General features: G+C 46.4%; 1 protein-coding gene across 7 annotated transcripts; it reads left to right on the top strand.

Annotated features, from left to right (window-relative positions):
- The first annotated feature begins 435 nt into the window (after window positions 1–435).
- On the top strand, window positions 436–26,461 carry dock9b (dedicator of cytokinesis 9b). 7 transcript variants are annotated; one of them, XM_028393021.1, is made up of 53 exons: window positions 4,644–5,063; window positions 8,509–8,625; window positions 9,732–9,821; window positions 10,391–10,473; window positions 11,055–11,124; window positions 11,473–11,568; window positions 11,821–11,955; window positions 12,040–12,214; window positions 12,947–13,002; window positions 13,398–13,472; window positions 13,568–13,708; window positions 14,152–14,478; window positions 14,558–14,640; window positions 14,863–14,985; window positions 15,068–15,147; window positions 15,240–15,427; window positions 15,777–15,842; window positions 15,925–16,017; window positions 16,119–16,230; window positions 16,304–16,422; window positions 16,683–16,769; window positions 16,841–16,930; window positions 17,008–17,123; window positions 17,201–17,270; window positions 17,363–17,488; window positions 17,561–17,632; window positions 17,707–17,853; window positions 17,947–18,030; window positions 18,119–18,230; window positions 18,308–18,486; window positions 18,566–18,673; window positions 18,836–18,947; window positions 19,029–19,159; window positions 19,736–19,850; window positions 19,930–19,996; window positions 20,077–20,124; window positions 20,407–20,543; window positions 20,710–20,825; window positions 20,904–21,041; window positions 21,123–21,305; window positions 21,390–21,503; window positions 21,589–21,804; window positions 21,884–21,941; window positions 22,999–23,105; window positions 23,629–23,751; window positions 23,833–23,946; window positions 24,198–24,344; window positions 24,427–24,637; window positions 24,935–25,125; window positions 25,212–25,312; window positions 25,419–25,557; window positions 25,668–25,675; window positions 25,773–25,879. In XM_028393021.1, coding segments are annotated over exons 1-53 (6,159 nt in total). In that variant the 5' UTR covers window positions 4,644–4,901; the 3' UTR covers window positions 25,774–25,879. The 7 variants fall into 7 exon arrangements, with proteins under 7 accessions (XP_028248790.1, XP_028248830.1, XP_028248822.1 ...); XM_028392989.1 differs by lacking the exons at window positions 4,644–5,063; window positions 25,668–25,675 and adding an exon at window positions 436–856 and having other exon boundaries at window positions 25,773–26,461; XM_028393029.1 differs by lacking the exons at window positions 4,644–5,063; window positions 25,668–25,675 and adding an exon at window positions 436–856 and having other exon boundaries at window positions 20,476–20,543; window positions 25,773–26,461.
- Window positions 26,462–27,194: the final 733 nt, after the last annotated feature.

The following is a 27,194-nucleotide window of genomic DNA, read 5'->3' on the forward strand; positions in this document are numbered from 1 at the left end:
CCTACGCAGCCAGGAGGGGCGGCGCAGCGCCGCTGTGCCGCAGACTGTGGATACAACACCCTGGAAGCCCTGCTGCGTTCAGGCTCCCCAATGTAAGGCTCCAGTGTTTATCATGTACGCCGCACAGCTGCGCTAAGTTTCTAATGCCAGTGAATGCGTCACCAGTTATTGGATTATTAGTGCTGCTTTACTGCCTCTGTGCGGTCACAGAACTTTATGCACATGTTTTCAATCCTAAAGCGCAAAGTGTGTACAACAATAATGACTCCAGCAGGCGGCAGTGTTTGCCTGCGCCTGTGGCAGAACTGTGCGCACCCTGCAGGTTATATAACACGCAAAACTCACCATAGTGATGGTAAATATAAGAGTCAATAGTCAAAATAATAAGTTAACAATGCAGTTTATTGTATATATTGTTTACTTATATGGTTGCAGCTGCCCTTCAGTGCGTTTTTACAACAAGGAAAGGGGGCGTGCCAGTTTGCGCCAGGGACCTCCGCTGCTGGGACAGAGCGAGGCAGACAGAGGATCGCTCTGCGGGTACTGTTGAAGAGTGGAGCCAGCGTGGAGGGGGTGCGGTGCTGTGTGCAGCAGCTTGCATGGACTTTAACGGAAGCATTAAGGCAGAATAAAGCGGCACTGGTGCGCGTTTACGCACGTCTGACACGGCCGGAGCGCAGCCTGTCGTTACGTGGGTATCCCAACTTGCTGGATTGTCTGATGAAAGGTGGGACATACTATGGCTTCTGCTGCTCCACCTGAGGCGAGGAAGTTCACCCGGGGACTCAACAAACCGGGCACCGCCGCAGAGCTGAGGCAAAGCGTGTCAGAGGCGGTGAGGACGTCAGTGGTGGTGGTGAGGAATGTCATGGTTATCCACTTCCTTTCAAGTCTTTCTATGTGCAGGTTATAGCTGATTAGTTAAATGCTGCATGCTCAGCTTTCCAGTTTCATCCATATTCACCATGTTTTGACTCTTGTTACAACTTTCTCAAAGAGGTTGCCAGGTGACCGAAACATACACCACCAGCTTTAAAGAGATGGAGCACCACACACACACACAGGCATGCACACTTCTTTTGTAGCCACATTCTGTCATTTGACCCTGTAGGTGCACCTTGCAACCAGATACAGAAACAGCTGAGTGATGACCAGCTCGCCTGTGTTCTTTGACTGTGTGTGTGGATGTGAAATCTATTGAAGTTCTTTTAAAGCCTTATATGACTGTGTATATTATATTTGAGTAATTTTCATTTGTTGTTTGTTTGTTGTTGTCTCCAGAGACTCATCCATACCGGTCGTCTTGTTACATAATGGGATCAATGATGCCATTTTTCTGGAGCTAATGGCCTTTGCTGTCCATTATGGTCCCAGTGTGTATGTTGATGTTGTTAGGAAGTCATTCACAGTTTAGTCTCCGTTGCTAAGAGGCCCGAGAACGCAGGATTGTTTTATACATGTCATCATTTCCTTAGTCAGAATATGCTGAGGCTAAATTCAGAAAAAAATTCCCTTCCAAACTTTACATATACTTTAAGCTGAAACATAAATTAAGTTGCTTTCTGGATCAAAAGTTGTAGATCCATTCTCCATTTTCTGCCTGTTGTGCACTTCTCTACCTCTATTTTTGACCATGTGCTTATGGTGCAGCTGCTTTCCCTCCCGACTGACATGGAGTTGACATGCTGGTATGGTCAAAGCAAATAAATATATAGTGTGTGTACAAGACATCAAAGAATTTCCATTAGAACTCCAGCTTCACAGAGTGACGGGCAGGTCGGCTGGTGCTGTGAGGTGTTAGCCAATAGTAGAGAGGAGCAGGGAGCAGTTTGTAGATGAAAAATGAAAACAATACATTATTCAGCCTTAAGCTTCATGTCCACACAGCACAGTTATGTCACAGTGGCGTATGAGTTGTGTCGGTGTGGAGTGGCGTAATGGATGCCAGATCGGATCTCTGGGTTGTGTTTAATAATGGATGAGATGATGGTAGTTGTCCTGGCTATTTTTAAACTTGCCCTCTTTCTCCTCTGTAACTTGGTGTCACGCCGTGCACCCCAGGGACCATCAATTATGAAGAGACTGTGCAGAAATGATCTGGATTCATGAGTGAGAAACATAGAGCTGGACACATAGCATGTTACTGCTTTCAGCTTCACTTCAGTAAACTAAGAGGAGGCCAAGCCGCGGAGCAGTAAAAGCAGCTCCTGCAGGTTTAATAATCATTTCCAACTGTGAGAAACGCTTGCTCCAAGGTTTTCTGCCCTGAATGATGTGTGTCTTTACTCATTACAAAGCACACATTCTTTAAGTCTGCCGATAAATGTTGTTGCTCCCACCTAAAATACACCTGAGTGTGAGAAACACTAACCCTGTAGTACGCATCATCCATCACCCGTAATATCACCTTCCACTTTTACTTAGTGAGGCCCTGCAGTCTGAACTGTGGACCTGCACTTAAGAGTCAACACCAATCCAGAGGATTTGGTCTGATTAGAGCATAAAAAACCTGGCAGAGATAATCTGCAGATTTGCAGATGCTTTAGCACTGCTGACCTATATCTGTGTCATGATACAGGAGCCACCATGGTCGCCTTCTGGGTTTTTGTGGTTTGCGAGTGGCCGCAGCTAATAGCTGAGGCAAGGGCATTTCTAGCCATGTGGTTTCCATGCTGTCTTTATTTAGGCCACTCACACTCTGTGTCATTACCACAGAAGTAAACACCTGCGGCTAGTGTCGCATGTGTGTGTAGAAACTTTTCGAGATTCTTTTTTCATGACATGATGTTGTAAAAGTTCTGGTTACAGAACCACATCATTTTTTATTGGAGTGTAGCTGCATGTTTTCGTTTCTCTGTAAGGGAGGTTTCAGCTTGTTGCAACATCTTTTGTTGTTTATTTGCACAATCTGCCTCCAGTTTACCTACTACAGACTACTACTACACTATATTTTTCATGCTCTTAATGTTTGTGTGTTGCTAACAGACACATATCTCCTTTCAGCACCTAGGAAAACTCCTTCTCCTTCTCTCTGCTTCTGCAAACTCCCCCACTGAGGTTAAATGTGTAATGTATGATGGACTTGTAGCCAAAATAACACCAGTGACTTCACCCAATCACATCATTGTCAGTTTTAGGTGAAAACCGTGGAATGCCCCTTTAACGATTAAATCTATTTTTTGGAAATAGTCTTTAAAACCCTGATTAACAAAACAGTTGCTTTTTTCCATCAGCAGTGCAGCCAGCTCTGTCTGCGAACATTGGGCAGTGACCATAAACATTTCCTCTGACCCACTTGATCCAGTTCTGTGTAAAAATAGCCGCTTTAGTGTGGAAAACGTTCACAGTCCCTCTGGCTGCCGGAGAATCCTTCCATATGGAAGTTAGGCCCAAGCAGGTAGAATTAGAGCACATCAGCTGAGTGGCGTAATTAGAGTGTGATCTAAACAAATGCAGCAGCACGTGCACGAGGATCATGGTCTGCTAAAGAATCAGGTTGCCTTTCATAAGATGTGCAACACTCAAATTTACTGGAGTGTAACCCAGATTTTGCTCTAACATTAATTATCGTTGGCCCAAATCTAGGTCCCTGATGAAACTATTAGCACAGATTGCGTGAGAGAAAGCACGGTTACAGTCACAGAGGATACATGCAAAAGGGTATATTCCTTCCTCCTTTCTCCTTTTCTTTGTCTCCTATAAGAGCTATCACCCCCTTTTAAATTGTTGCTCTCTGGGTCCATTGCAGAATGTTTTTCATGATAATGTGCCTGTCGTATTCTTGCACAGGCTTGCAGTTTGCTCATCTCGTGGTTGTGTAGAGAAACTATTAGAAAAGATGAGGTAAGAAGCATTTTTTCCAGTGAGTCATCATGTGAGTGTTGTTGCAGTGTTAGGAGCTGCCTGTAGGGGGCAGCAGTGGTGTGTGACGTCTGTATGGCAGTGTATGTATGACACAAGAACAGGGACTGAGCCTTTGGATGAGCAGAAGTAGTTGTAGCTGTAGTATTCTCAAATTAGGATTTCATGTTTATACGTTTCATAAAAGTGACATCTTCTTGTTGCCAGAATCTGTCATATTTAACTATTGTCTGTTTTTTCCACAATAAGGACAGGGGTGGTGTCTGCAGATTGCTCCTTTGTGAGGTGTGTGTTCCTTATTTTTAATATGGTCTCTTATTACTCATTTTGCTGCATCATGCCTTTAAAAGTAGGGGAGTGTGTCAAGCACGATAAAATATTTATCTCAGGGAGAAGCTGAAGAATTGACGTTGACCTTCCACAAACAGACCTGCATGCTTCAGCAGAGATGATAAATGATTTAAGTGGATGTCCTATGATGCATCTGGCTCCAGCAATGTGTTAATGGTCAAAAGATGTTTGATCCGTGGCTGTGCCTGTTGGTGGAAGATGGACAGAGTCAAACTTGTTTGCTGCAGCCAGTCTCTGTGTGGGTGAGTGTGTGTGCGTCTTTGTTGGAAACAGTCTGCTTGTGCTGTTGACAGAGCATGCAGAGTCATAGAAATGACTAAGCTGTGAGAGAGAGAGGAGGGAGAGAGGGAGGGAGGGAGGAAGGGAAGAAGTGAAAGTGACAGGCGTAAGTGAGCGATGGCGAGGGTAAGAAAAGAATGGGAGAAAGAGCGCGCTGAGCATCCTTATCCCTCAGCAGAAGCAGGAAGGAAAGAAGAGGAGTCAGAGAGTCAACGCCCTGCTCTCGCTGACTGAACAGCTTCACGGCTCCACGCACTCATCCCTCCATCCCTACACCCTTGCTGAGCAGCACACGGGTGGATACGACACACAGCTGCAGAGTTTTAACTGGACTTCTACATGTGTGAAGGAGGCTATCCTGCACCTGCCTGGAGCTGAATTTTACCCTGCGTGGTGTGTCCGGCAGCACCATGGGATGCACCACCAGCGTGGTTCTGCTGGAGGGGCTGCGTTCCATCCTTGAGAGGAACTGTGGTTACATCAAGGGGGCAGCTGAGCTGGGGGCACTGGTGGAGGAGGAGGAAACGCTGAGCCTCAGGGGATCTCAACTCTGGATTCCCACCACCGCTCTGGTAAAGCCCAACATGTTCGCATGTTTTCAACAAAGAATTTAGTCTGTAGAAGCACACAGGACACAGACTGTGGAGTAATTTGTGTATAGAACTCAGGCAGTAGGTGGAAAATATGAATAATTCACAGACAGAGGAGAGACTCATCAGATCGAAGAATAATAATTGTGTGTAGTCGCTTTACAGAAACCCCAAAAATACAGTCTCTGGCTTCAGAGTATGTTTTAGTCCCTGCAGCTGCTCTGGATTTATGCACTGCATTACTTCCCCTCATGTTAGCTCCATTAGCCGGCAGCCTGCCGCTGTGTTAAGTCAGAGAGACTTAATGGAGAATCAATAATGAGGGGGTTTAGTAGGGTTGTTAGTATGAGTCAAGGCTGTAAATCACTATCACTTCTGAATGTTGTTGGTCTCCTGTAACCTTTCACATAGTCTTCATTGCCTTCTGTACTGGTGCAGCGCTAACAAGTGCATCTGCAGTTTGTTTCTGATGGACTGATCTAATTCAGGGGCTCTCAGTGGATGTCACTCCGCGGTCTGATCCCCCAGCACCTCTGGGAGTGCTGACATCATTAGGACTTGGGGAACTCCCCTCTCTGGTATCATATTTAACTCGTCCCACATGTTTTTCCTCACACCACCTGTAGCTTGTACGGTGACCACGAGACACACCGCCGTGCTGCTTCTTATATTTTTTGGGGGGGAGGCTTTTCTTCTTTTCAGGCTACACCCTCACACTTTGTCTCCTCAGGGCGCCTGTTGCGAAGGTTCAACTCCCAAACATTACGTCAACCTGCCCTTATGCAATTCTCCAAAGACGTGTGTGACGCTCTACATCTTTATATTTTGTGTGTGTGTGTGTGTGCGTGCCTCCTGGGAAGGGTGTGGAAGGCTCACATGTCCTAATTGGTTCAAGCTGTCTAAAAACAAACAAATGGACGCCATCCTCCTCCTCCTCCTCCTCCTTCATTCTTCCTCTGAAAATGATTTTTTTTTGTAAAGTGCTTACGCAGATGGTCCTGTAAACTGATTTACACTCCCTCCCATTATATACACGCATCCTTGTGGTATTGCTGGCAGGGCACCAGCAATAGCTCCAGGAAGCGTGATGGAGTGAAGCAGGATGACCTCAGCGCAGCCAGGCTCCCTGACAAGAGGCTGATTATCACGCTGAGATGGTGACGCTGTCACTGAGGCCTCGTCCTCAGTGGGACGACGGGGACGCAGCACAGTCAGCAGTTCAGCCTCAGACCTGCAGATAGCCCTTTAATATTTCTCAGTGGCACATTTCAACCAGTCCCTTTGAAGTGAGCGCTGTTAAAACAACCTATGCAAATGATGAGAAAGAAACTGGCGGCCTTTGAAGTCATTCTGAGCCGTGGCGTGTCAACTTCTCTTTCTCAGTCCCTGTGCATGAGAGAGCCTTTAACTTCTCAACCCGTGGAGATAATTGGATGAGTTATTAATCATGCTTGTTGAGTCAGCTGCTTGTAAACACCAGTGTGGGTTGGGAGCATAAGGGAGAGAGCTCCAAAATAAAAGATTTGCATAAATTTACCCACAGTAATTCCTCTCTGAAAACTTTTAAATGTCATCTCTCTGAAACACACACTCGGATAGAAAACAGCTGAGTCCAGGCGCCTCCGCCGCTCAAAGATTAAAGGCGAGTGATGGTCCTCTGAGAGCCGGCATGGAGGGGCAACTCAAAGTGTTCCTGAAACAGCGGGAAAGTGAGAGCCGGATAAGAGGGAAGTGTGTTTTAACAGACCCTGCTGTGGGTGCCTGCCGCACCGGATACAGTTCAAAGCGAAGCAGCAGGCAGCAGAGCTCCACCAGATTGAGATAACAGATATTTTTAGTAAATGCTGCACTTTTTGGAGACGTACCTGTAGAAAAGGACAAAAGGCAGGCGGGGCAGCCGCATGACGACATAATATCTGGGCCTTCTCCAAGTTTTTAACTGGGGGAGTGGTCGATTTCCCCTCCTACTCACACAAATCACACACTGTACATATACAAACACACACATGGCTGTGCAGCTGTGAGGGTGGGAGGGGCCCTATGCTTCTGATGAGAGACAGGCAGAGGGAGGCTGGGCCGTCGTGATCCAGTACAGAGGGAATCTCACAGCCCTCTCAGACTCGAGCGACTTTGTGCCATGGCGGAGTCTCGCACCTGCTGAGAAGCAACACACTCACACAGGCAGCACTCGGCGCCATGCAGGGCCGGGCAGGCAAAGCTCCCAAAAGAGAGATGGTGATAGAGTCTCCTCAGCAGTACAGGAGCCTGGCTGAGATTGAGGCAGAGGTGGAGGCGGGGTCACAGGTGGCAGTGGTGAGTTTGTACTGTTCCGTCCTTTGTGTTAAAAGTTCAGAAATCTAAAGCTTGTTCTGGGAGAGTTGCTTGCAGGACCTGATTGTTTAAACAAGTTTTTATCTCTTAGATTCTCTTGCTCCCAGAACAGCTTTGAAGATTTTTTAAAAGGGGTTGGACGGAAATGGGAAATAGTAGCTTGAGGGTACACCTCTCCAGGGGGCTGGATGTTGATCTTTTTTTAGAAAATGGAACACTTGTAGCTCCCTTTGTTCATTAACTGCTCCTGTGCTTTGGACTCTGAGAGTTTGACAAGTTGGCAAAGTAGAAAATTCTTTCTACTTTCTTTTTCTTAGCAGGATTCCAAATTAATTTACCCTAAAGAACACCAGTCACACAAACAGTGTACAGCTGCTTGTTGTTATCTTCTGTCTGAGCGGCAAACGTCCATTTGGAAATCAGAGCTGACGATTTTCTGCTTATCAGCTGATCTTCCATGGCCCAAAGGCTGAGAGAGGTAGAGGCTGGATGTTTGCATTATCGTCATCAGGAGGATTTATGTCGTGGGATCAAAATGTAAATCCTGAGAGGTCTGTTTAATTGGCCTAGGTTTGTTGTGTGTTCATTGGACGTAGGTCAGGAGGCTAATCCAAATGATCCCCATCGCATTGCCCCATTCAAACTGCCCTCTGTGTTTTCTAAAAACATTCACATATGTGTCATAAGTGAAGATCTATTTTAGGGGAGGACATGCAGGAGGAGTCCCCTGGGTTTTTACTGTGGAATGTTTCAGCTCATATCTGCAGTGGGAGTTTAAAAATGAACTGATCTGTAAAGCTGATGTACAACCATGTAGTTCAGGTTTTGAATGTGAGCTCATGGCTCAGTGACTGGTACAGTGGCACGCAGCGCTCATCCATCCATCCGTCCATCCGTCCAGCATCTCCTCCTCTCTTAACCCACATTCAGTGGACATCTCTGTTCCTGCTTTTGGTGCTGTGAAAGGACAATGGCAGCTTGTTGTCCAGGCAGACACCAGTGTGAAAGCCACATATTTTCCTGTGTAACGTGATACCCTGACATTGTTACTGGATAAACACAGAAGCTGGACTGATGCTGTGATCTGTTTCTTTAGGTGAAGCCAAAGATCATAGAGCCTCTGGACTACGAGAACGTTCTCCTTCAGAGGAAGACGCAGATCACCAGTGATGTTCTACGGGACATGCTGCAGTTCCCCACGGACGACTTTCAGGTGAGAACCCCAAAGAGAAGTCCAGCTTATACAACAGCGGTGGGAACTCTGCAGCCTTCCAGACTATTTCACAATCAGCGGATGACGGGTGGTTTTCATTGCGAGGCCGTCTGCAGTGCACAGTCATTAGTAACTGCCTAGGACTCAGTGTGTGTGTGTTTGGTCTGACTGGGTTTGTCCATCTGTCTAACCTGCCATATGTTTTACATCACTGGGCCTTAGAGACGGGGGGCTGGGGGGAAGCCAGTTAAACATATGGGTGTAGCATGTGCACGTGCTGCAGTCACACACACACACACACACACACACAGAGGAGAGTTTTATCTTTAAGTTTTTGAATTTCGATTCAAATAGAGTACAAACTCCTGCCTTAAGTGTTATAGGCCTACTTGGCATCAGCCCATTCTTCCTGTGGAAGCCATCAAAGCTCCAGTTCAATGACTGTGACAGGCAGCCGGCAGCTCATGGCTGATTGACAGTGGTGTTCTTCGGTAAAAGTTTTTTCATGTGTGTGCAACCAACATGGCTGTCTCATCTTTGTTCTGTAACTTGTAGTATTGTAGTATTCTCTTGCCTTCTTGCTTAGGTTAAACAAGAAAACGTCCAGACAGTTGGACTGTCTGCCTGAATGATCTGTAGTTTCCACACTTAACACTGCTGCCAATACTTAGAAAAACTTTGTATGGCCCAGATAGCTAATGCAGTGAATTGGTCAAATGAGGCCCTGCCAGTGTAAGAATAGGAGACTGGTGACAAAAGTAGGTCATTGTGCCACTCATTTCTTCTCGTTTTTGTGACTCGAGAAGAGAAGCAATGGCAGCTCGATCCGAAGATGCCCTGAGGCGCCTTTTGCTCCTTGGCTGCAGATTTGCACTCTCTTCTCTCAGGCTGTATCCTTCTAATGCGGCTGGCAGGAGGAGGAGGAGGAGGAGTAATGTTAGGCTGCAGCAAAGCCCCTTTATTTCCTTTCAGCTCCTTCTTTTGAAGAAGAGTCCAGAGAACAGATTCAGATAATCACAGGGGGGAGTAAAAAACAACTCCAGGATCAACATGGTGGTGCCAGTCATGTTTTTCATGCCTGCTTTGCTTTCTGTCTCCCTCCTCAGATCTCCACCTTGCGGCGCCAGGGCCGCACTCTGTTCTCCACCGTGCCAGAGACTGCAGAAAAAGAAGCTCACTCTCTGTTTGTCCATGAGGTAAAACCAACACGTACCTGGATAGCAGCCTGCTTTCTGCATTCTTCCTCTTCTGCTCTGTCCTTTGGTTTGGGCCACCGCCATGCTTTCTTTCCTTTCATCCAAACAAAGGCTCTTCGCTTGGCCTCACACCTTGAAGACCTATCAGACACCCACATCATTAGGAAACAAAGGGGAAACTGATACGATGCATGTCAGGAGTGTTGCTGTTAGCCTTTAAATGAACTTTGTCTTCTCTCCGACCGTGCAGTGCATTGGCCACAGATTGAGCCTGCGGTTCATGTGCAGTTTACATCATTTTGTTTTAGAGGAGCTCTGTGCTGGGGTTGGTTGGGGTGCGGCCTGATAGAGCCTGATAGGTGATAGTCCCCCACGGCTGCAGCCAGGAATTACATCATAACTACATCTGGAGCAGCCTCCTACAGATGTTTCTGACTTTAAGTCTTAGTGACCTCTTGGCTCAATCAGCATGAGTTTTATAGTTGTATATTCAAAAAAATCTTTCAGAAACCTGAGCCTGTCCGTGCCTGCCCCCCTCACCCCCCTTTTTTCACTCTTTATCTCTGCAGTGCATCAAAACCTACAAGTCGGACTGGCATGTGGTCAACTACAAGTATGAGGAGTATTCTGGAGACTTCCGCCAGCTCCCAAAGTAAGAGTGTATAATGTGGCCTCTTTAGCAAAAGTATTTCACATCTATAAATGTGTTTATGGATGAATAAACTCTGCTGAAACAGCTCTCCAAGGCTCATATGAAATCCTATTGTCCTCAATGGCATTCTCTGTTGTTTATAGCCCACTGGATGATTTAGCCAGGATACTAGAAATATGGAAATTTGATCCGGAGACTGAAAGCTCTTTAGCAATCACAATAGAAGACTTCCTGTTTGTTTCCTTTTCTACCAGGGATAAGTGGGACTATTCTGAGACCGCTGATAGTTCTTATCATTAAAACCATAGGAAAATCCCACAATGCATGTGTCCTTTGGAACAGCCACTGTGATTGAGGACAGGAATGAGCTTTACAGATGTTGTGTGTCATGTGTCAAACTACATAAGGGCCTGACCTTGGCCTGGACACTGTTTATGCGAGTAGTTCCCCAGAGTTTAAATGTCAAAGGACAAAGATGGCCGTTTGAGGTTTGAGAACACTTGCAGCTTAAACACTTCGCTTTCATCCTGTACTTCTGAAATAACACAGTCATCTAACTTGTCTTTCCTCTGTCTCATCAGTAAAGTGTTGAGACCTGAGAAACTGGCAGCTCATGTGTTCGAGGTGGATGAAGATGTGGAGAAAGACGAGGTAGGACCACAAATCCCAAACCAAACTCCGCTAACGTTATAATGTTTGAGGTTCACAAACATCCTCTTGACATTTGTACCATTCATTGGTAAGGGCTTCCCAATAATGACCTTCAGGCATTGATTTAACTGAAGGTCAATGCTCTTTAAGGGACACGCCCTCATGGCTGAAGTCCCCTGAGATTAGAGGAGTGCAGTGTTGATCTTAATGATGTGCATTCTCTCAGGCGGTCCATGCAGGCCTTTCCTCCTCCCTGCCTTGAGGACTGTCGGCAGACACTTTAATGTGTGTGCAGGACTAAACGTATGTGATTTTAATTTTGTTTAATGTTTTCATCCTCCTCCTCAGGACACTGCCTCTCTTGGATCTCAGAAGGGAGGAGTGTCTAAACATGGCTGGCTGTACAAAGGCAACATGAACAGTGCAATCAGTGTGACTATGAGGGTGAGTGATGCCCTCCCACATTCTTCTCCTCATCACAAAAATTAGTCAAACATGTTTTGAGAGTGCCGTTGAAGTCTCAGGAATGCTATGGCTAAAGATGGCCGACATGCCAACTGTTGCTGTTTTAAATGTTTCCTCCTCTGCATTTCGTTGGCTGATTCACTCCTGAGCTTTCCCATGCCTCTTCAGTATTTTTAGAGGAAGAAAGAGGCCGTCTGGGATGTTGACATCCTCTATTTTTTTATTCCTTAGTCTTTCAAAAGGAGGTACTTCCATCTGGCTCAGCTGGGCGATGGCTCCTACAACCTCAACTTCTACAAAGATGAGAACACCTCCAAGGAGCCCAAAGGGACCATCTTCCTTGACTCCTGTATGGGCGTGGTTCAGGTAAGCTGTCTACATGCCACTCAAACATGGATTTTATAAAAAGCACTGCCTGAGACCCATGTTTGTATTTTTGTGTCCTTTCAGAACAGTAAAGTGCGCCGGTTCGCCTTCGAGCTGAAGATGCAGGATAAGAGCACGTTTCTGCTGGCTGCAGACGGGGAAGCAGAGATGGAGGAGTGGATCAGCACTCTCAACAAGATTCTGCACAGCAGCTTTGAACAGGCCATGCAGGAGAAGAGGAATGGAGACCTGCACGATGGTATTTATGCCCCGTTCACACTGGGGATATCAATCTGGCTAGAGCGGGATTCGGGCCGTATCCAGATATATCCAGAGTCTGAACACCGCAAATCCGAAAATATCCAGCTTGATTTCAATCCACCTTTCGGGGTGGATCTAGCTGGATTGGCTTCACAGGGACAGTGTCCGTGTCACGTACAAAAGCTGTATGTAAACAACCAGCGAACTATGACAGCTTTGCCCCGAGTTTATTTTCCACAGGGCTATAAAGGAATAAACTGCTTTTTAAACCAGAAAAAACGAAGGAACGAGCTACACGGGACAAAAAAACCGCACGATGCATACGCACACATTGTCCTACCGCGGCCTTAACGGACTTTGTATATTATGAGGCGCCACCTAGCGGTTTGGAGGACAACAAACAAGCCGGATTAAGCTGGATTGAGCGCAGGCACGCGTGATAGCCAGATTTGAAAATAGGTCTGAACGTATCCAGCTTAAAGGCTATCTGGATTCCATCCTACTCTAGCTGGATCGACTCTCTCCAGTGTGAACGGGGCCTAAATGAACTCTGTGACATTGGTCTGCTTGCATTTTGGTGATGCTTGCTGTGCGTGGATATACTTCCTCAGGAACGTCTTTCATGTTTCATTAAAATGTTTTTCTTCTTTTCCTTTTTTGACACCAACACATCGTTGTGTTTTTATGTAACAGCTGGAGCTAACAGAGTCCGTGTTGATCTCTCTAACAGATGAGGAACATGGAAAAACAGACCTTTCCTCCGGAAGCTTTCAAGACTCTTTTCAGGTAGCCTGTTTTTCCATGTTAGGTCTCCCATTACGTATCAGTCCTCAGGTGCTGTGGTTGTCTTAAGGTCCCACGAGTTCACATGGAGCAGAATAACAGCTAAACAGCTGCATTTCCTGCATCCAGGTCACACATTTACCAACATCTGGTAGAGTGTGTTTGGTCTCCAAATGTAGAGGCCAGACAGGGCCAACACTTCAGCTGTGCACGTGGCAGTCTGAGTTCTTACAGTTTTAAGCTACACAGCTTCACATTTGAATTTTAAAGATAGACATTAAGGAGCTGTTTGCAATGATGAACCCACGCCACTGCCCTTAAAGAACATTTGAGTCTCTTAGCTTCTTAGCTTGGTTTTGGTTGTTTTAATATCTGAGTCGTGTATTTGTTTTTAACAGACTGCTAGAGATATTGAATCCAAAATGAGGAGTGAAGCCCGCCTCAAGCTCTTCACTCTGGACCCTGACACACAGGTGATGAAGATAATGTACACTGAAATAGACCTGCACGGGATACCACCGCATTGACTTGACTTGTATGTTGTTTGTTGTGAAAAACATTTCCCCAGAAACTGGACTTTTCCTGCATCGAGCCGGATGTGCGGCAATTTGAGGAGAAGTTTGGGAAGAGAGTCCTGGTCAGCTGTCACGACCTGTCGTTCAACCTGCAAGGCTGCGTCTCAGACAACGAAGAGGGCCCGACTACAAACGTGTGTGTTTTAGTCAAAGTCCAGTATGGGTCTGTGAAATGTTGTTTAGCGAATGAGGGCGAGGGTGAAATCAGATGAAGATCACAGACAGTTCAGATGGCTCATTGCTTCCTCACCCCTTCTAAACTAGTGGCGTTGGCACAGAGAATAGCCATTACTATGGCAACTGACCGAGCCTCAGTCTGAGGCTGGTTTCCTGCCGTCACTCTCCAAGGTCTCTGTCAAAGAAGGATTCCTCCGACGCCCAGCTGGGAAAGCCACAGCTATTAGCTCTCAGAACACACACACACAGACACACACGGCTCTGTGTAATGGAAATGTATGGTGGAAAAAGTGAATGGGAGGATACATTACATCAGTGGTACATTTGATGGAAATTGAGAAGTGCATTAGGAAGGATGAGTATCCCTCAAACTGTTGCTTTTTCTCCTGTTTCATGGAAGGTGGAGCCTTTCTACGTGGTCCTGGCCCTTTTTGACGTCCAAAACAGTAGAAAGATCTCAGCGGACTTCCATGTGGATCTCAACCACCCATTGGTCCGACAGATGACTTCTGGTCGGGACTCGCAAATCAACAGCGACGGCTCACTGGTGGACCAGAGGTTAGCTGGCAAGCTCCCAGAGGGGGCACTCCAGTACCCCAGACAGGGGGTGTTCTCAGTCACCTGCCCCCATCCAGAAATCTTCTTGGTTGCCAGAATTGAGAAGGTCCTTCAGGGTGGGATCACACACTGCACCGAGCCCTACATGAAGAGCTCGGACTCTGCTAAGGTTCGCCAGATGAGATCATTAGCTAGACCTCACATCATTGGCCGGCCAGTAAACTAAATCACCTGCTTTCTTTGTACAGATGGCTCAAAAGGTGTTGAGGAATGCAAAGACCGCTTGCAGCAGACTGGGACAGTACAGGATGCCATTTGCGTGGGCTGCGAGGTATGAAGCAAAGCTGTGTATCTCTGTATGCTGACCAGTTGTGGTGGGTTTGAAATGCATGCTCTTCTTTAAATATATATATATTGCCAGACATTGAACTTTGCAATGGTCCTTAAATTCGTCGCGTATATACCAAATTTGCCGTTGGAAAAAACTACCTATTCTCTTGTGTCTGGAGTCAGGATACAGGATACAAACGGACTCTTCTCTTCTTCTCTGCAGGCCTGTGTTTAAAGATGCTTCAGGAACTTTGGACAAGAGCGCCCGATTCTCAGCTCTTTACAGACAGGACAGCAGCAAGCTGTCAGACGAGGACATGTTCAAACTGCTAACAGACTTCAGAAAGTATGTTTTCTTCCCTCACTCGCTTTTCACTTGTTTTAATAGATAAAGTTGTAATAGACCTTTTGCCTTGTTTTTCCAACAGACCAGAGAAAATGGCCAAACTGCCTGTTCTCTTAGGAAACCTAGATGTGACTATTGACAGCGTAGCCCCGGATATAACCAGTAAACCCTATATAAATATTTACAAAAACACTTCTGACCGTCTATTTATAACCACTAAACTCTGACCTTGCTGCTTTCTTTCTGGCGTCTAGATTGCGTCACTTCCTCCTACATCCCGTTGAGAAACTTTGAGGGAAACGGCCCGGGCAGCACTCTGTTAGAGGTGGAGGAGTTTGTGCCCTGCATTGCAAAGTGCTCCCAACCCTTTACCATCTACAAAAACCACCTGTACATTTACCCCAAACACCTCAAGTATGACGGGCAGAAGTCCTTCGCTAAGGTACTGTCAGTGTTTTATCCTTGACGTGCAAAACAGTGGACGCTTTTGGAGAGTAATGCTTTTGTTTGGCAGCCGTTGGCTTAGTGTCATCATTCTGTATTCCTGTTTAGCCTACCAGAAAACTGGCAGCTGCCTCCGGCTTGTTCGGCCAAGCAGCAGGGCTGGATGGAATTATTATCCTCATGCAGAGCTGCAGCTTCTGATTTATACATTAACACAGTTATTTTCACTAGGTCAGCTCCACATTAACCAACCTGCCTCTGCTGCCCTCTTTCATTTAATGAGAGTCACAGGGGGAAAATCACGCCATCTTTGAAACTGTTCTTACTTCTCCATTGTTTTTGTCCAGGCGAGGAATATCGCTGTTAGCATTGAATTCAAGGATTCTGATGAAGAAGATGCCCAGCCACTGAAGGTGCATTTACATATCACCAAACTATATTTGTTACAACCTGGAGCTTGACACTCTTCCCCCTCTCTCTCATGGTTGATTGTAGGTCATCTATGGTCGTCCAGGCAGCCCTCTCTTCACTAAGCAGGCGTATGCAGCCGTTCTGCACCACCAGCAGAACCCTGAGTTCTACGATGAGGTACTCCTAACAGATAGTGCTCCATGTAACACACTCAACGCTGCAGGCATTTTTTCACTTTCATGAAATCAACCCCAGGAAACTGCTTTTCTCACCACCAGACGAAGATAGAGCTGCCACCTCAGCTCCATGAGAAGCATCACCTTCTTTTCACCTTCTATCATGTGAGCTGCGACAGCAACAGCAAGAAGAAAGACCTGGTGGAGACTCCAGGTGGGCCCCCCCCCCCAATCCAACCTGCATATGTTAAATCTTTTTACAAACACATCCTGCTCTCCTTCTTCAGTCGGATCGGCATGGCTGCCTCTGCTAAGGGATGGCAGGGTCATCATGAACGAACAGCAGCTGCCTGTGGCTGCTAATCTACCCGCCGGGTACCTCAGCTCCCAGGAGGGAGTCAACAAGGTAAGTCAGCTGTTAAGACGGAGTTCATGGATAAAGATCTTACAAGTGATGATCAGATTGGGACGTTATGGAAGTCTAAGCACACTAAATGCCTGTGAAATCTGAGCAATATTAAAATGTGATCCATTAAAACAAGCGATCAATATGCTCCTGCTGCTTCTCTGATGCAGGGCTAATTGCTTAATTTGATTTGTAGTATAATGTACACAAGAGTGGCTCATCAATTTAACATGTTGACATCATGCTGTGTTCTGTTGCAGCACTCTGGGGCGGAGCTCAAATGGGTAGATGGAGGGAAACCCCTGTTCAAAGTCTCCACCCATCTTGTTTCCACAGTTTACACTCAGGTACAGGATAGCATTTTTATCTTGTCAGTTGAGCCCCTGAAATCCTGGTAACGTGTTTTTTTTTAAATCAGGATCAGCACCTGAACAACTTCTTTCACCACTGTCAAAGCATGGAGGTGTCGGAGCAGGCTTCAGAGGGACAGCTGGTAAAATACCTGAAGGTATTCAGAACCCAAAGATGAACACAACACACCTCATCAAAGACCAACATCAGACAAGTTTCATTCCCACTTTTCAGAGTCTCCATGCAATGGAGGGTCACGTGATGGTCAACTTTCTGCCCACCATCCTCAACCAGCTGTTCTGTGTTCTGACCAGAGCCACGCACGAAGACGTGGCTGTCAATGTGACCAGGCAAGCACCACACAAGGAAAAAGTTCCCCAGCTGCATGTGGCACGTCTTACTTACATCATCTGTTTCTCGTCATCAGGGTGATGGTTCATGTTGTAGCACAATGCCACGAGGAGGGGCTGGAGCATTACCTGAGATCTTACGTTAAGGTTCTACCTGTTCTCTACATACTTACCTCCATATTTCCATAGAAAAAAGAGATGGTGCTCTGACCTTCCTCCTCTTGTCTCTCCTCCGTTAGTTTGTGTTTAAGCCAGAGTCGTATTCCTCTGCCAATGTAAAAACTGTTCATGAGGAGCTGGCTAAAGCCATGACGGCCATACTGAAGCCATCCACAGACTTCCTGACCAGCAACAAGCTGCTGAAGGTGGCACACATTCACAAGCAACTCTAAGTAAAAGGTAGATTTCCTCGCTTCAACTCTGTGATTCTTTTGCAGCACTCGTGGTACTTCTTTGAAGCTCTTGTGAAATCAATGGCTCATTACCTCGTCGAGAGCGGGAAATCAAAGGTAGGTCTGTTCCTGTCTCATCTTTAAAGTCTTTCCTCACCCACCTACCTCCTCTCCCTCTTCTTTCCTTTCAGCTCTCCAGGAACCAGCGCTTCTCTGCCTCCTTCTACCATGCAGTGGAGACTCTGGTCAGCATGCTGATGCCACACATCACGCAGAAATACAAGGACAACCTGGACGCGGCACGCAATGCCAACCACAGTCTGGCGGTCTTCATCAAGGTTGGCTCTTCTCCGGGCTCCTGCAGGACAGTGTCACCCTTTTTGCATCGTCATGTTTAACACCGGCCTTTGTGTTTTTCTCTCTTTTTTCAGCGCTGCCTCACCTTCATGGACCGAGGCTTTGTGTTTAAGCAGATAAACAACTACATGAACTGCTTTGTTCCAGGAGACCCCAAGGTTTAGAAGCTCTTCTTCTGCTTTACGTGTTTATTACAGTTAATATAACCCTGGAGCTTACCTAAAGTTTCTCCTCTCGTCCTCGCAGACTTTGTATGAATTCAAGTTTGAGTTTTTGAAAGTAGTGTGCAACCATGAGCACTATGTGCCTCTAAATCTGCCCATGCCCTTTGGGAAAGGCAGAATACAGAGATTCCAAGGTAAACACAGACACACACTTTACATTAGTGTCATATCTGTCCTGCTCTGGAACTTTGTTTGAATGCCCTGTCTGCAGATCTGCAGCTGGACTACTCGCTGACAGACGACTTCTGTCGGAACCACTTCCTGGTGGGCCTGCTGCTGAGGGAAGTGGGTGCGGCCCTTCAGGAGTACAGAGAGATCCGTCAGATCGCCGTTCAGGTGCTGAAGGGTCTGATGATCAAACACACGTTTGATGACCGATATGCTGCGAAAGTGAGTTCATCATGGAGTCCGTTTCCTGAATATTGCCAAAGGATTAGTTTAGATTCTGAACTCTTACATGCCGTTCCAGAGCCAGCAGGCCAGGCTCGCCACCCTCTACCTCCCTCTGTTTGGCCTGCTTCAGGAGAACGTTTACAGACTTGACATCAAGGACTCGGCTCCTCTCAGCAGCCACAGTGTAAGCCTGACACCTAGTGGTGGGAAGCTGAATGACAGCTTCCATTTCTGACCTGAAATCTCTCCAAAAGCATGAATTACTGGGTTAATGTAGGCTTAGCTGGTTGTTTTGTTTTTAGTGTTTCTGAGCTAAAGCAGCTCACCTTGTTCCTTTCTGTCCCAGAACACAAGGGAGGACTCTCTGGTGCCGAACTCCATGGTGCCTTCAGCCAAACCTGGGAACTGCATAGAAAACACTCTGCATAAAGATGTGTTTGGGGTCATCTCTGGAACAGGTGCTTCTTCATTCTCCCTGTCTTATCAATAATGAGCACATGATCAAAATGACTTTGTAACTTTTTTGTGTTTTCCCACAGCTTCACCTCACAGTTCTACTCCCAATGTCAGCTCGGTTCACCATGCAGACTCCAGAGGCTCTCTGGCCTCCACTGATTCTGGAAACAGCTTGCTGGACAAGAGCAGCGACAAGACCAACTCCCTGGAGAAGGTACAGCTTGTAGGTTTGATACCTAACATGCGTTGCTAGGACCACGTTTGATAGTTCATGCTCCCCTGTCACTTGTGTTAAATCTGCACTCTTGGACTTCCACAACCTCCTTCCTCTAGCGATCCCACGTCCCTCCTGTAACCGCACACCTCCGTCAAAAGGAGAAATTTACCAGGAGACACTCGGTCAATGTGCCCCCACTCCCTCTTGACCCAGAGGAGCGAGTCCCACCTCTGAGTCGAGCGGCCAAGCGGCTCACCGTGGACCTCTCTCTCCTCACTGTGCCCCTGCCTGACCTACTGCAGGACAGTGATGCTGATAATGACAAGAAAGTAGATGGAGATCAGGAGGAAAACATCCCCATACAAGTATTCAGTTTGACCTCTGTGTGGCCTCTCAGCTTCTGGTTGTAGCCACAGTTCCTCTCTGAGTGCCCCTGGGTGACTCCACCTTTGCAGAGTTTTAGCTGTCCTTACCTTGTGTGACCTTTCTCATCTTTGAGGTTGTTTGAGTGATGCATTATCTCCTTAAGTTTAGGTTTGTCACTTCATCTTCTCCTTCGTTCCTCTTCTTCAGAACCAGTGTGCGTCGGCTTTAGGCAGCAGTGTTCTGCGCTGCGACAAACTGGACAGGGATGAAATCAAAAACCTGCTTATGTGCTTCCTGCACATCCTGAAGAGCATGTCAGAGGGTAGGAGCACTCAACTGTGTCACTGTTGTTTATGTTGACACTGATATGAAATAATAATCCCACCTTTCATCACTGTCAGAGGCCCTTTTTGCTTACTGGAACAAAGCAGCTCCCTCAGAGTTAATGGACTTCTTTACCTTAATAGAGTAAGTGCAGATATGGACAACTGTGTATGTGAACTAGAACGATAACCGTGATTTTTTACTGACTGGTGTCTGTCCTGCAGGGTCTGCCTCCATCAGTTCAGATACATGGGGAAGAGATTCATTGCAAGGTAGCATCAACACCACTCTGTCTGCCACACTTTCAAATAACATGACTCACACTGAGGCTAATTCTCACTGACTCTTTTAACCCTTTGCTGTTTCTCATCTGTAACACTGCTGCCAAGCTATTTTCTGGTCCCTCCTGCATGGGTAAGACTAATTAAATGCATGACACTGCCGTGATATCTCTTTAACGTCACAGTGTGAATGACACTTAACAATGACTGCGACGTTTGAATTGTTTGAATTGTGTCTGTGCATCAGCGGTGTGTTTCTCTTCTGCCTAACAGGAGCCAGGAGGGGCCAGGATCTGTAGCTCCAGACAGGAAGTCTCTGACTCTGCCTGTGTCTCGTAACAGGGCGGGAATCCTGCACGCCCGCCTGCAGCAGCTAGGACCTCTGGAGAATGCTCACACCTTCAACAACAGTAAGCCAAATACACTTGAACCAGCATGTAAAACCTCATTCTGCCTTTTATTAATCATTAGTTATTGATACAAATCAACAACGCCATCAGACCCAGGGAGATCAGGTGCTCTGTTATTACTCCTATAAAGCCTTATCTCCCACAGTGACCTGTGCTCTCTGTGCAGTGTACTCCCACACAGAAGCTGATGTGAGCAGCCAGTGCCTGCTGGAGGCCAACGTGTCCACAGAGGTCTGCCTGACGGTGCTGGACACACTCAGCATCTTCATCATGGGGTTCAAGGTCATAACAGCCTGTGCACCACATGTTCCTCCGATGTGTCTGACATCGTGTTAACCCAGTGTTTTATGAATTCAACAGACCCAGCTGAATTCAGATCTGGGCCACAATCCCCTGATGAAGAAGGTGTTCCAGGTGCACCTGTGCTTTCTGCAGATCCCTCAGTCCGAGGCCGCCCTCAAACAGGTCTTCACCTCACTCAGGACCTTCATCTACAAGGTGAATGTTCTGCCTCTCTTCACTCTCCTGGTTAGATCAGAGATATCTTTCTCAATGTAATGGCACCTCCATGTCCTCCAGTTCCCCTGCACCTTCTTCGATGGGAGGGCCGACATGTGTGCCTCTCTGTGTTATGAAATCCTCAAGTCCTGTAACTCCAAGCTGAGCTCCATCCGCAGTGATGCTGCCCATCTTCTCTACTTCCTCATGAAGAGCAACTTTGACTACACGGGCCGCAAGTCATTTGTACGAACGCACCTGCAGGTGTGTGTCTGTTATCTGAGTTAGGGTTTTCTTTCTTCGTGTAAAGTGTATTTTGTCTGATTTGTGTGCTCTATAATGGCCTAGGTGGTCATCGCAGTCAGTCAGCTGATTGCGGATGTCATCGGTATCGGTGGGACTCGGTTCCAGCAGTCTCTCTCTATCATCAACAACTGTGCCAACAGTGACAAGAGCATCAAGGTGCAGGCTGTGACCCGACACGTCAGCCGTCTCTGTCACGTAGACCTGTCATCGCTCAGACCCGGTGTTGTCACTTCTTTTGCAGCACACAGCGTTTCCCTCAGACGTGAAGGACCTGACAAAGCGCATCAGGACGGTGCTAATGGCCACAGAGCAGATGAAGGAGCACGAGAACGACCCGGAGATGCTGGTGGACCTCCAGTACAGCTTGGCCAAGTCTTACACCAGCACTCCAGAGCTCCGGAAGACCTGGCTGGACAGCATGGCACGCATCCACAACAAAAACGGAGATCTCTCAGAGGTGTTTTATTTACATTTTTTTTAAATCACCTCTCTTTATTATGGGGCTCCTGTGTGAATTCTGTCTTCTTCACTCACAGGCCACCATGTGTTACGTGCATGTTGCTGCTCTGGTGGCGGAGTACTTGTGGAGGAAAGGTGAGTTGAAGATGCTGAAGGAGTGAAGGGTCTCGTAGCAGTCACATGCTTCCCTTTTTATGATCATTATCATTTTACTGAAGCCATAAAGTGAGTCGCTGTGAAACCACAGTAGAAAATAGATTATCCTACAATCACTGATTAATACAGAAAGAAGATTATAGAGAGTAATAAAATGTGTTAGAAGCTTGCACCTATATGATACTGAAAGCCATGTGCCAGGTATTTTCCTCTGTGAGTGACTCAGAAGAACATCATCTGCCAGCTGAACACTCCAAAGGTTTGCTTGCTGAATAACACCCTGACAGTGCATTGATAATATAACACCCTTCTGACTATAAGCTCAGAAAATAAGTTCAGATTTTTCTTCTTCTCATTCTTAAGCTCATACATTCTGACTTATGTCTGCCCCCTGCTGGCTATTATAACAAATACAGGGTCTGCAGGAAAATGTGATTTCAGCAGTGGTAGTTCCATGTGATGAACACAGTGCTGGACTGATGTGAGGTCAGACTCTGCATGGAGGTGGTGTCACGCTGCCAGCTGTGTTTCTATAATGAGCCTCAGTCATGATGCCGGTGCTCTGGCTCAGTGAGCTAACTAGTTAGCTGCTGTCTGCTAACACAGGTCCATCCATTAATGTCTGATGAACATGAATCATCACATGAATCTACAGCAGGAACACTGACACAGTAAAAATGCTGAATGCCTGTTTGTTATCAGCAGCCTCTCTGTTCACTTGATGCCCACAGCCTGCCTCATGACACACAGACCTGTCCATAGCTGCTTCTGGACTGAACATGTACATTATCTACACATGGTCCATTTTCATTTGAGATGATTTCTTTGATTATTTTAACCTGTTCAGATCCTTTGCAATGGAAATCAATCATATATATTCAGTGTGTGAGTACTTTTACTTTTAATACTTTAAGTACATTTAAAAGTACTTAAGACTTTTACTTATGTAGGATTGCTGATGTAGCACTTCTACTTTTACTCGAGTATATATTTTGCACTGGGTTCCAGTCAGATAAGCCTCTCTCCTCTCTGTCAGGTATGTTCAGACAGGGCTGCTCGGCTTTCCGCGTCATCACTCCCAACATCGACGAGGAGGCGGCCATGATGGAGGACGTAGGGATGCAGGATGTTCACTTCAATGAGGTCAGAGTTTGTACACTTACCACTCCCCGTGTTGACCAAGCTTTTAGGATGTAATGACTGCAGAGAGGCTCTTATCTCTGCAAAGAGAAGCAGCTGCTCTGTGTAGATGAAGCAGACTTTCGAGAATCTCTGAACTCCCGTGAGGAACAGTCTTGAGAAAATCTGATTAGTGTCTTGGAGTTGTCCCTCAGACAGAATCGGAATCAAAAAATACTTTATTAATCCTAAGGGGAAATGGACAGTCCATGGAGGACTTGTTGACACAGAGACCCGGCCTTCTCTTAACTGATAACCCTGTGAAAATGAAAGTGACATTTTATGACATCAACAGATGTGTAGGTGATTAAAAGCTGCTTTTACCTTCCATCTGCTCCTGAAAAACCTTTCTTCTTTATGAGCTGGACTCATCCTCCAATAAAAAGAAAAGAGGTGATCGGTCTGTTTCCTCCCACGCCTGAACACTCTGCTCAGGTTAAAGTCAAATAACACCAGAGGAGGGTGAAGTGAACTCTTCTGTGTACAGGAGGTGCTGATGGAGCTGCTGGAGGAGTGTGCAGATGGCCTGTGGAAGGCGGAGCGTTATGAGCTCATCGCTGATGTCTACAGGCTCATCATCCCCATCTACGAGCACCGCAGAGACTTCGAGGTAAAAAAAAACAACCTCCTTGATTACATGACTCCTTAAACAATCATTCAAAGCAATTTCTTTTCTGAACTTGTGCACCAGAAACTGACACACTTGTACGACACACTCCACCGGGCCTACACCAAAGTGATGGAGGTGATGCACACCGGCAAGAGGCTGCTGGGCACGTACTTCAGAGTGGCCTTTTTTGGACAGGCAAGTTTCTAACATGAGGCATAATGTGGTCTTATTCAAACAGAAACACACCCTTTCTCACACCGGCGCACACACTGACCTCTGAGTCGTGAGTGTGCTAAACCTCTTTCTAACTGAGCTTTCTCCTCTTTCTCATCGCTGCCATAGGCCGCGGTAAGTGTGTAGATGTAGAGTGTGTTACCATTGTGATTCTAGTGCCTCATTTCAGTCTTCTTATTGCTAATGTGTGTGTGTGTGTGTGTGTGTGGCAGGGCTTCTTTGAGGATGAGGATGGAAAGGAGTACATCTACAAGGAGCCAAAGTTCACCCCACTGTCTGAGATTTCACAGAGGCTCCTGAAGCTCTACTCTGACAAGTTCGGCCAGGAGAACGTCAAGATCATCCAGGACTCTGGCAGGGTGGGGTCCCGTTCTGTGTGTGTAATCTGGCTCAGTGAAACACAGCATGCACTGTGTGAATGACCCGTCTCTGCACCCATAGGTGAACCCCAAGGACCTGGACTCAAAGTACGCCTACATCCAGGTGACCCATGTCACCCCCTACCTGGACGACAAGGAGCTGGAGGACCGGAAGACCGACTTCGAGAAGAGCCACAACATCCGGCGCTTCGTGTTCGAGACGCCGTTCACCGTTTCAGGCAAGAAGCAGGGAGGGGTGGAGGAGCAGTGCAAGAGGAGGACCGTCCTGACCAGTAAGCCACACACACACACACACACACACACCAGATATCACATGATGTTAATGCGGTATAATATCACCTGTCAGTGTTATCACTGCAGTAAACGTCCAAAAGTGCCTTCCTGGTTCTGTTATTGATAACACTTACAGTCACTTAACATCAGATAACAGCCTGTGAGCTTTATTACTGTCCACTTTATCCCAGGGTGATATCAGTCCGCATGATTAGGTTCCAGCCTAATCATCAGGTTCCAGCCTAATCAAGTTAATATCCTGAATGTTACCATGGAAACCCGTCTGTGTTTTCCAGCCACCCACTGTTTCCCATATGTAAAGAAGCGTATAGCCGTCATGTACCAGCACCAGACCGACCTGAGCCCCATCGAGGTGGCCATCGACGAGATGAGCGCCAAGGTGGCGGAGCTGCGGCTGCTGTGCTCCGCCTCTGAGGTGGACATGATCCGCCTGCAGCTCAAACTGCAGGGCAGCATCAGTGTTCAGGTACAAGGCCATTTAAAGGCTGTAAATCATGTTTTTATTTCTTCACTTCACACTTTATGATCTGTCTGACCTCGATTGTTCTGCAGGTGAACGCCGGTCCCCTCGCTTATGCCAGAGCCTTCCTAGACGACAGCAGTGCCAAGAAATACCCCGACAACAAGGTCAAGCAGCTCAAAGAGGTCTTCAGGTACTCGGACCGTGATCAATCTGTTTTTTTTTACCACACTGTAAACATGTTTATTTCTGAAGGTGGGCTTACTTCTGCAGTGTTTTGCTCATGTGTCCCTCCTCAGGCAGTTTGTGGACGCCTGTGGTCAGGCCCTGGGGGTGAACGAGCGGCTGATCAAAGAGGACCAGCAGGAGTATCATGATGAGATGAAGGCCAACTACAGAGACCTGACCAGGGAGCTGTCCAGCATCATGCACGAGCAGGTAGGACGAACGAGGTGATTGGATAAAGATGGCTGCCGCCTCTTCTTCTTCTTCTTCTTCTTACTAACCATGTCGTCTCTCTCCTGCTTCCTTTGTGCTGGCTTGAGCAGATTGGATGGTAAAGATGCTTCTGTCGTGCGTTAAACTAATATTAAAACACAGAATGTTCATTATCAGGATGAATAAGGATAAAAACAATTGGCTGATTCTTCCAGATTAACCCTGTGGACGATGGTGCAAGAAGCACTCTGTCTGACTCCATGGGCATCTTCAACGCCATCAGCGGCACGCCAACCAGTGCCAACAGCCATGGCTCCACCACCATACTGTGACGGGACACCTGGAGCTCCATCAAGCCACGTCTGACATCGTCCCTGTTTCCTATGGAGACTTCAGTCCACAACATTAAAATACGTGACTCCAGCTGACACCATGACGTCATCTTAATGTCCACAGGCCACAGTGTTTGAATTTGACCCGATGCATCTGCTGTAGCCATGTGAACATGAAGTATTTTTACATCTTTCTGACCTTTTCAGAGAATCATTGACTCTATTTTAGGCCAATGGGCATGTGTACAAACTGTCTGAAGCCACGTGAACCACGATGTTTGAACCTATTTTCTGTAAAGAAAAGTGTGTGTGCAATATTTTCTACTGTTTCCAAGGCTACCTGCTGCACAGAGAAGCACTCTTGCCAAAGACATGGAGGGTGTGACTGTTTGTAATCTTCTCCTTTGTTTCTTCTTCTTCTGTCTGTAGATTCTTTTTATTATCTGTGAAACAAAACATTTTTACTCAGTGACTGCTGGTGTAAATATGACTTACAATAAATACATTCTCTGCTAACGCCGTGCTCCTTGATCCTTCTATGGGTTCAAAGAGTATGAGAAGCAGCGCAACAACAACAGCTGTGTGTCTGCAGCATATCAACTTCGATTAGTTTACAGCTGTTCGGAAAACATTTATGACTGCACAAACGGTTTATAAGAGTAATAATAATATTAACAACAGTTATTCCTATTGTTACTGTGCAAAAAGTTTACTTATTTTTCATTTATGTTATTTTCCATTTGTCTGTTTACCATTTAATTTCATTACTTTTGTCTAGTCTGCTCAGCTAGCTAGCTGTTGCTATTGCTAATAGTGCAATTAATTCGGGCTAACTCATGACTCAAGATGGACGCTCGCTGAAAAGGTTGAGTTATTTAGTGTTTATTTGCAGCTGCAGGCATGTTGCTTTGTTGTTTGCTAGCTGTGCTAGCAAACAACTTTGTAGTCTGCAGTAGTGAGAAGTAACCTCAGTGTGACGCCATTTTCAAAGTACGGAGTTAGCAATGATGCTAATCTTGCTGTTTTTGTTCGATTGCTTTAAATTAGCGAAAATATTTTTAACTGCAGGTATTATTTACATTAGTTTAAAAATGTTTACTTATTTTTCACTTATGTTATTTTCCATTTGTCTGTTTACCATTTAATTTCATTAACTTGTCTAGTCTGCTCAGCTAGCTAACTAGCTAGCTGTTGCTAATGCTAATAGTGCAATTCATTCAGGCTAACTCAAGATTCAAGATGGATGCTCACTGAAAAGGTTGAGTTATTTAGTGTTTGTTTATTTGCAGCTGCAGGCATGTTGCT

The sequence above is a fragment of the Parambassis ranga genome, chromosome 2 (genome assembly GCF_900634625.1).
Source record: "Parambassis ranga chromosome 2, fParRan2.1, whole genome shotgun sequence".
NCBI lineage: Eukaryota > Metazoa > Chordata > Actinopteri > Ambassidae > Parambassis > Parambassis ranga.

Bases quoted from the DNA above. Each gene is read 5' to 3' on its own strand.
- dock9b (XM_028392979.1), top strand. From the start codon at position 4,902: ATGGGATGCACCACCAGCGTGGTTCTGCTGGAGGGGCTGCGTTCCATC. The intron at 11,956-12,039 runs GTAAGCTGTCTA...GTGTCCTTTCAG, and splicing joins CCTGTATGGGCGTGGTTCAG to AACAGTAAAGTGCGCCGGTT. The intron at 24,638-24,934 runs GTAAGCCACACA...TGTGTTTTCCAG, and splicing joins GAGGAGGACCGTCCTGACCA to CCACCCACTGTTTCCCATAT.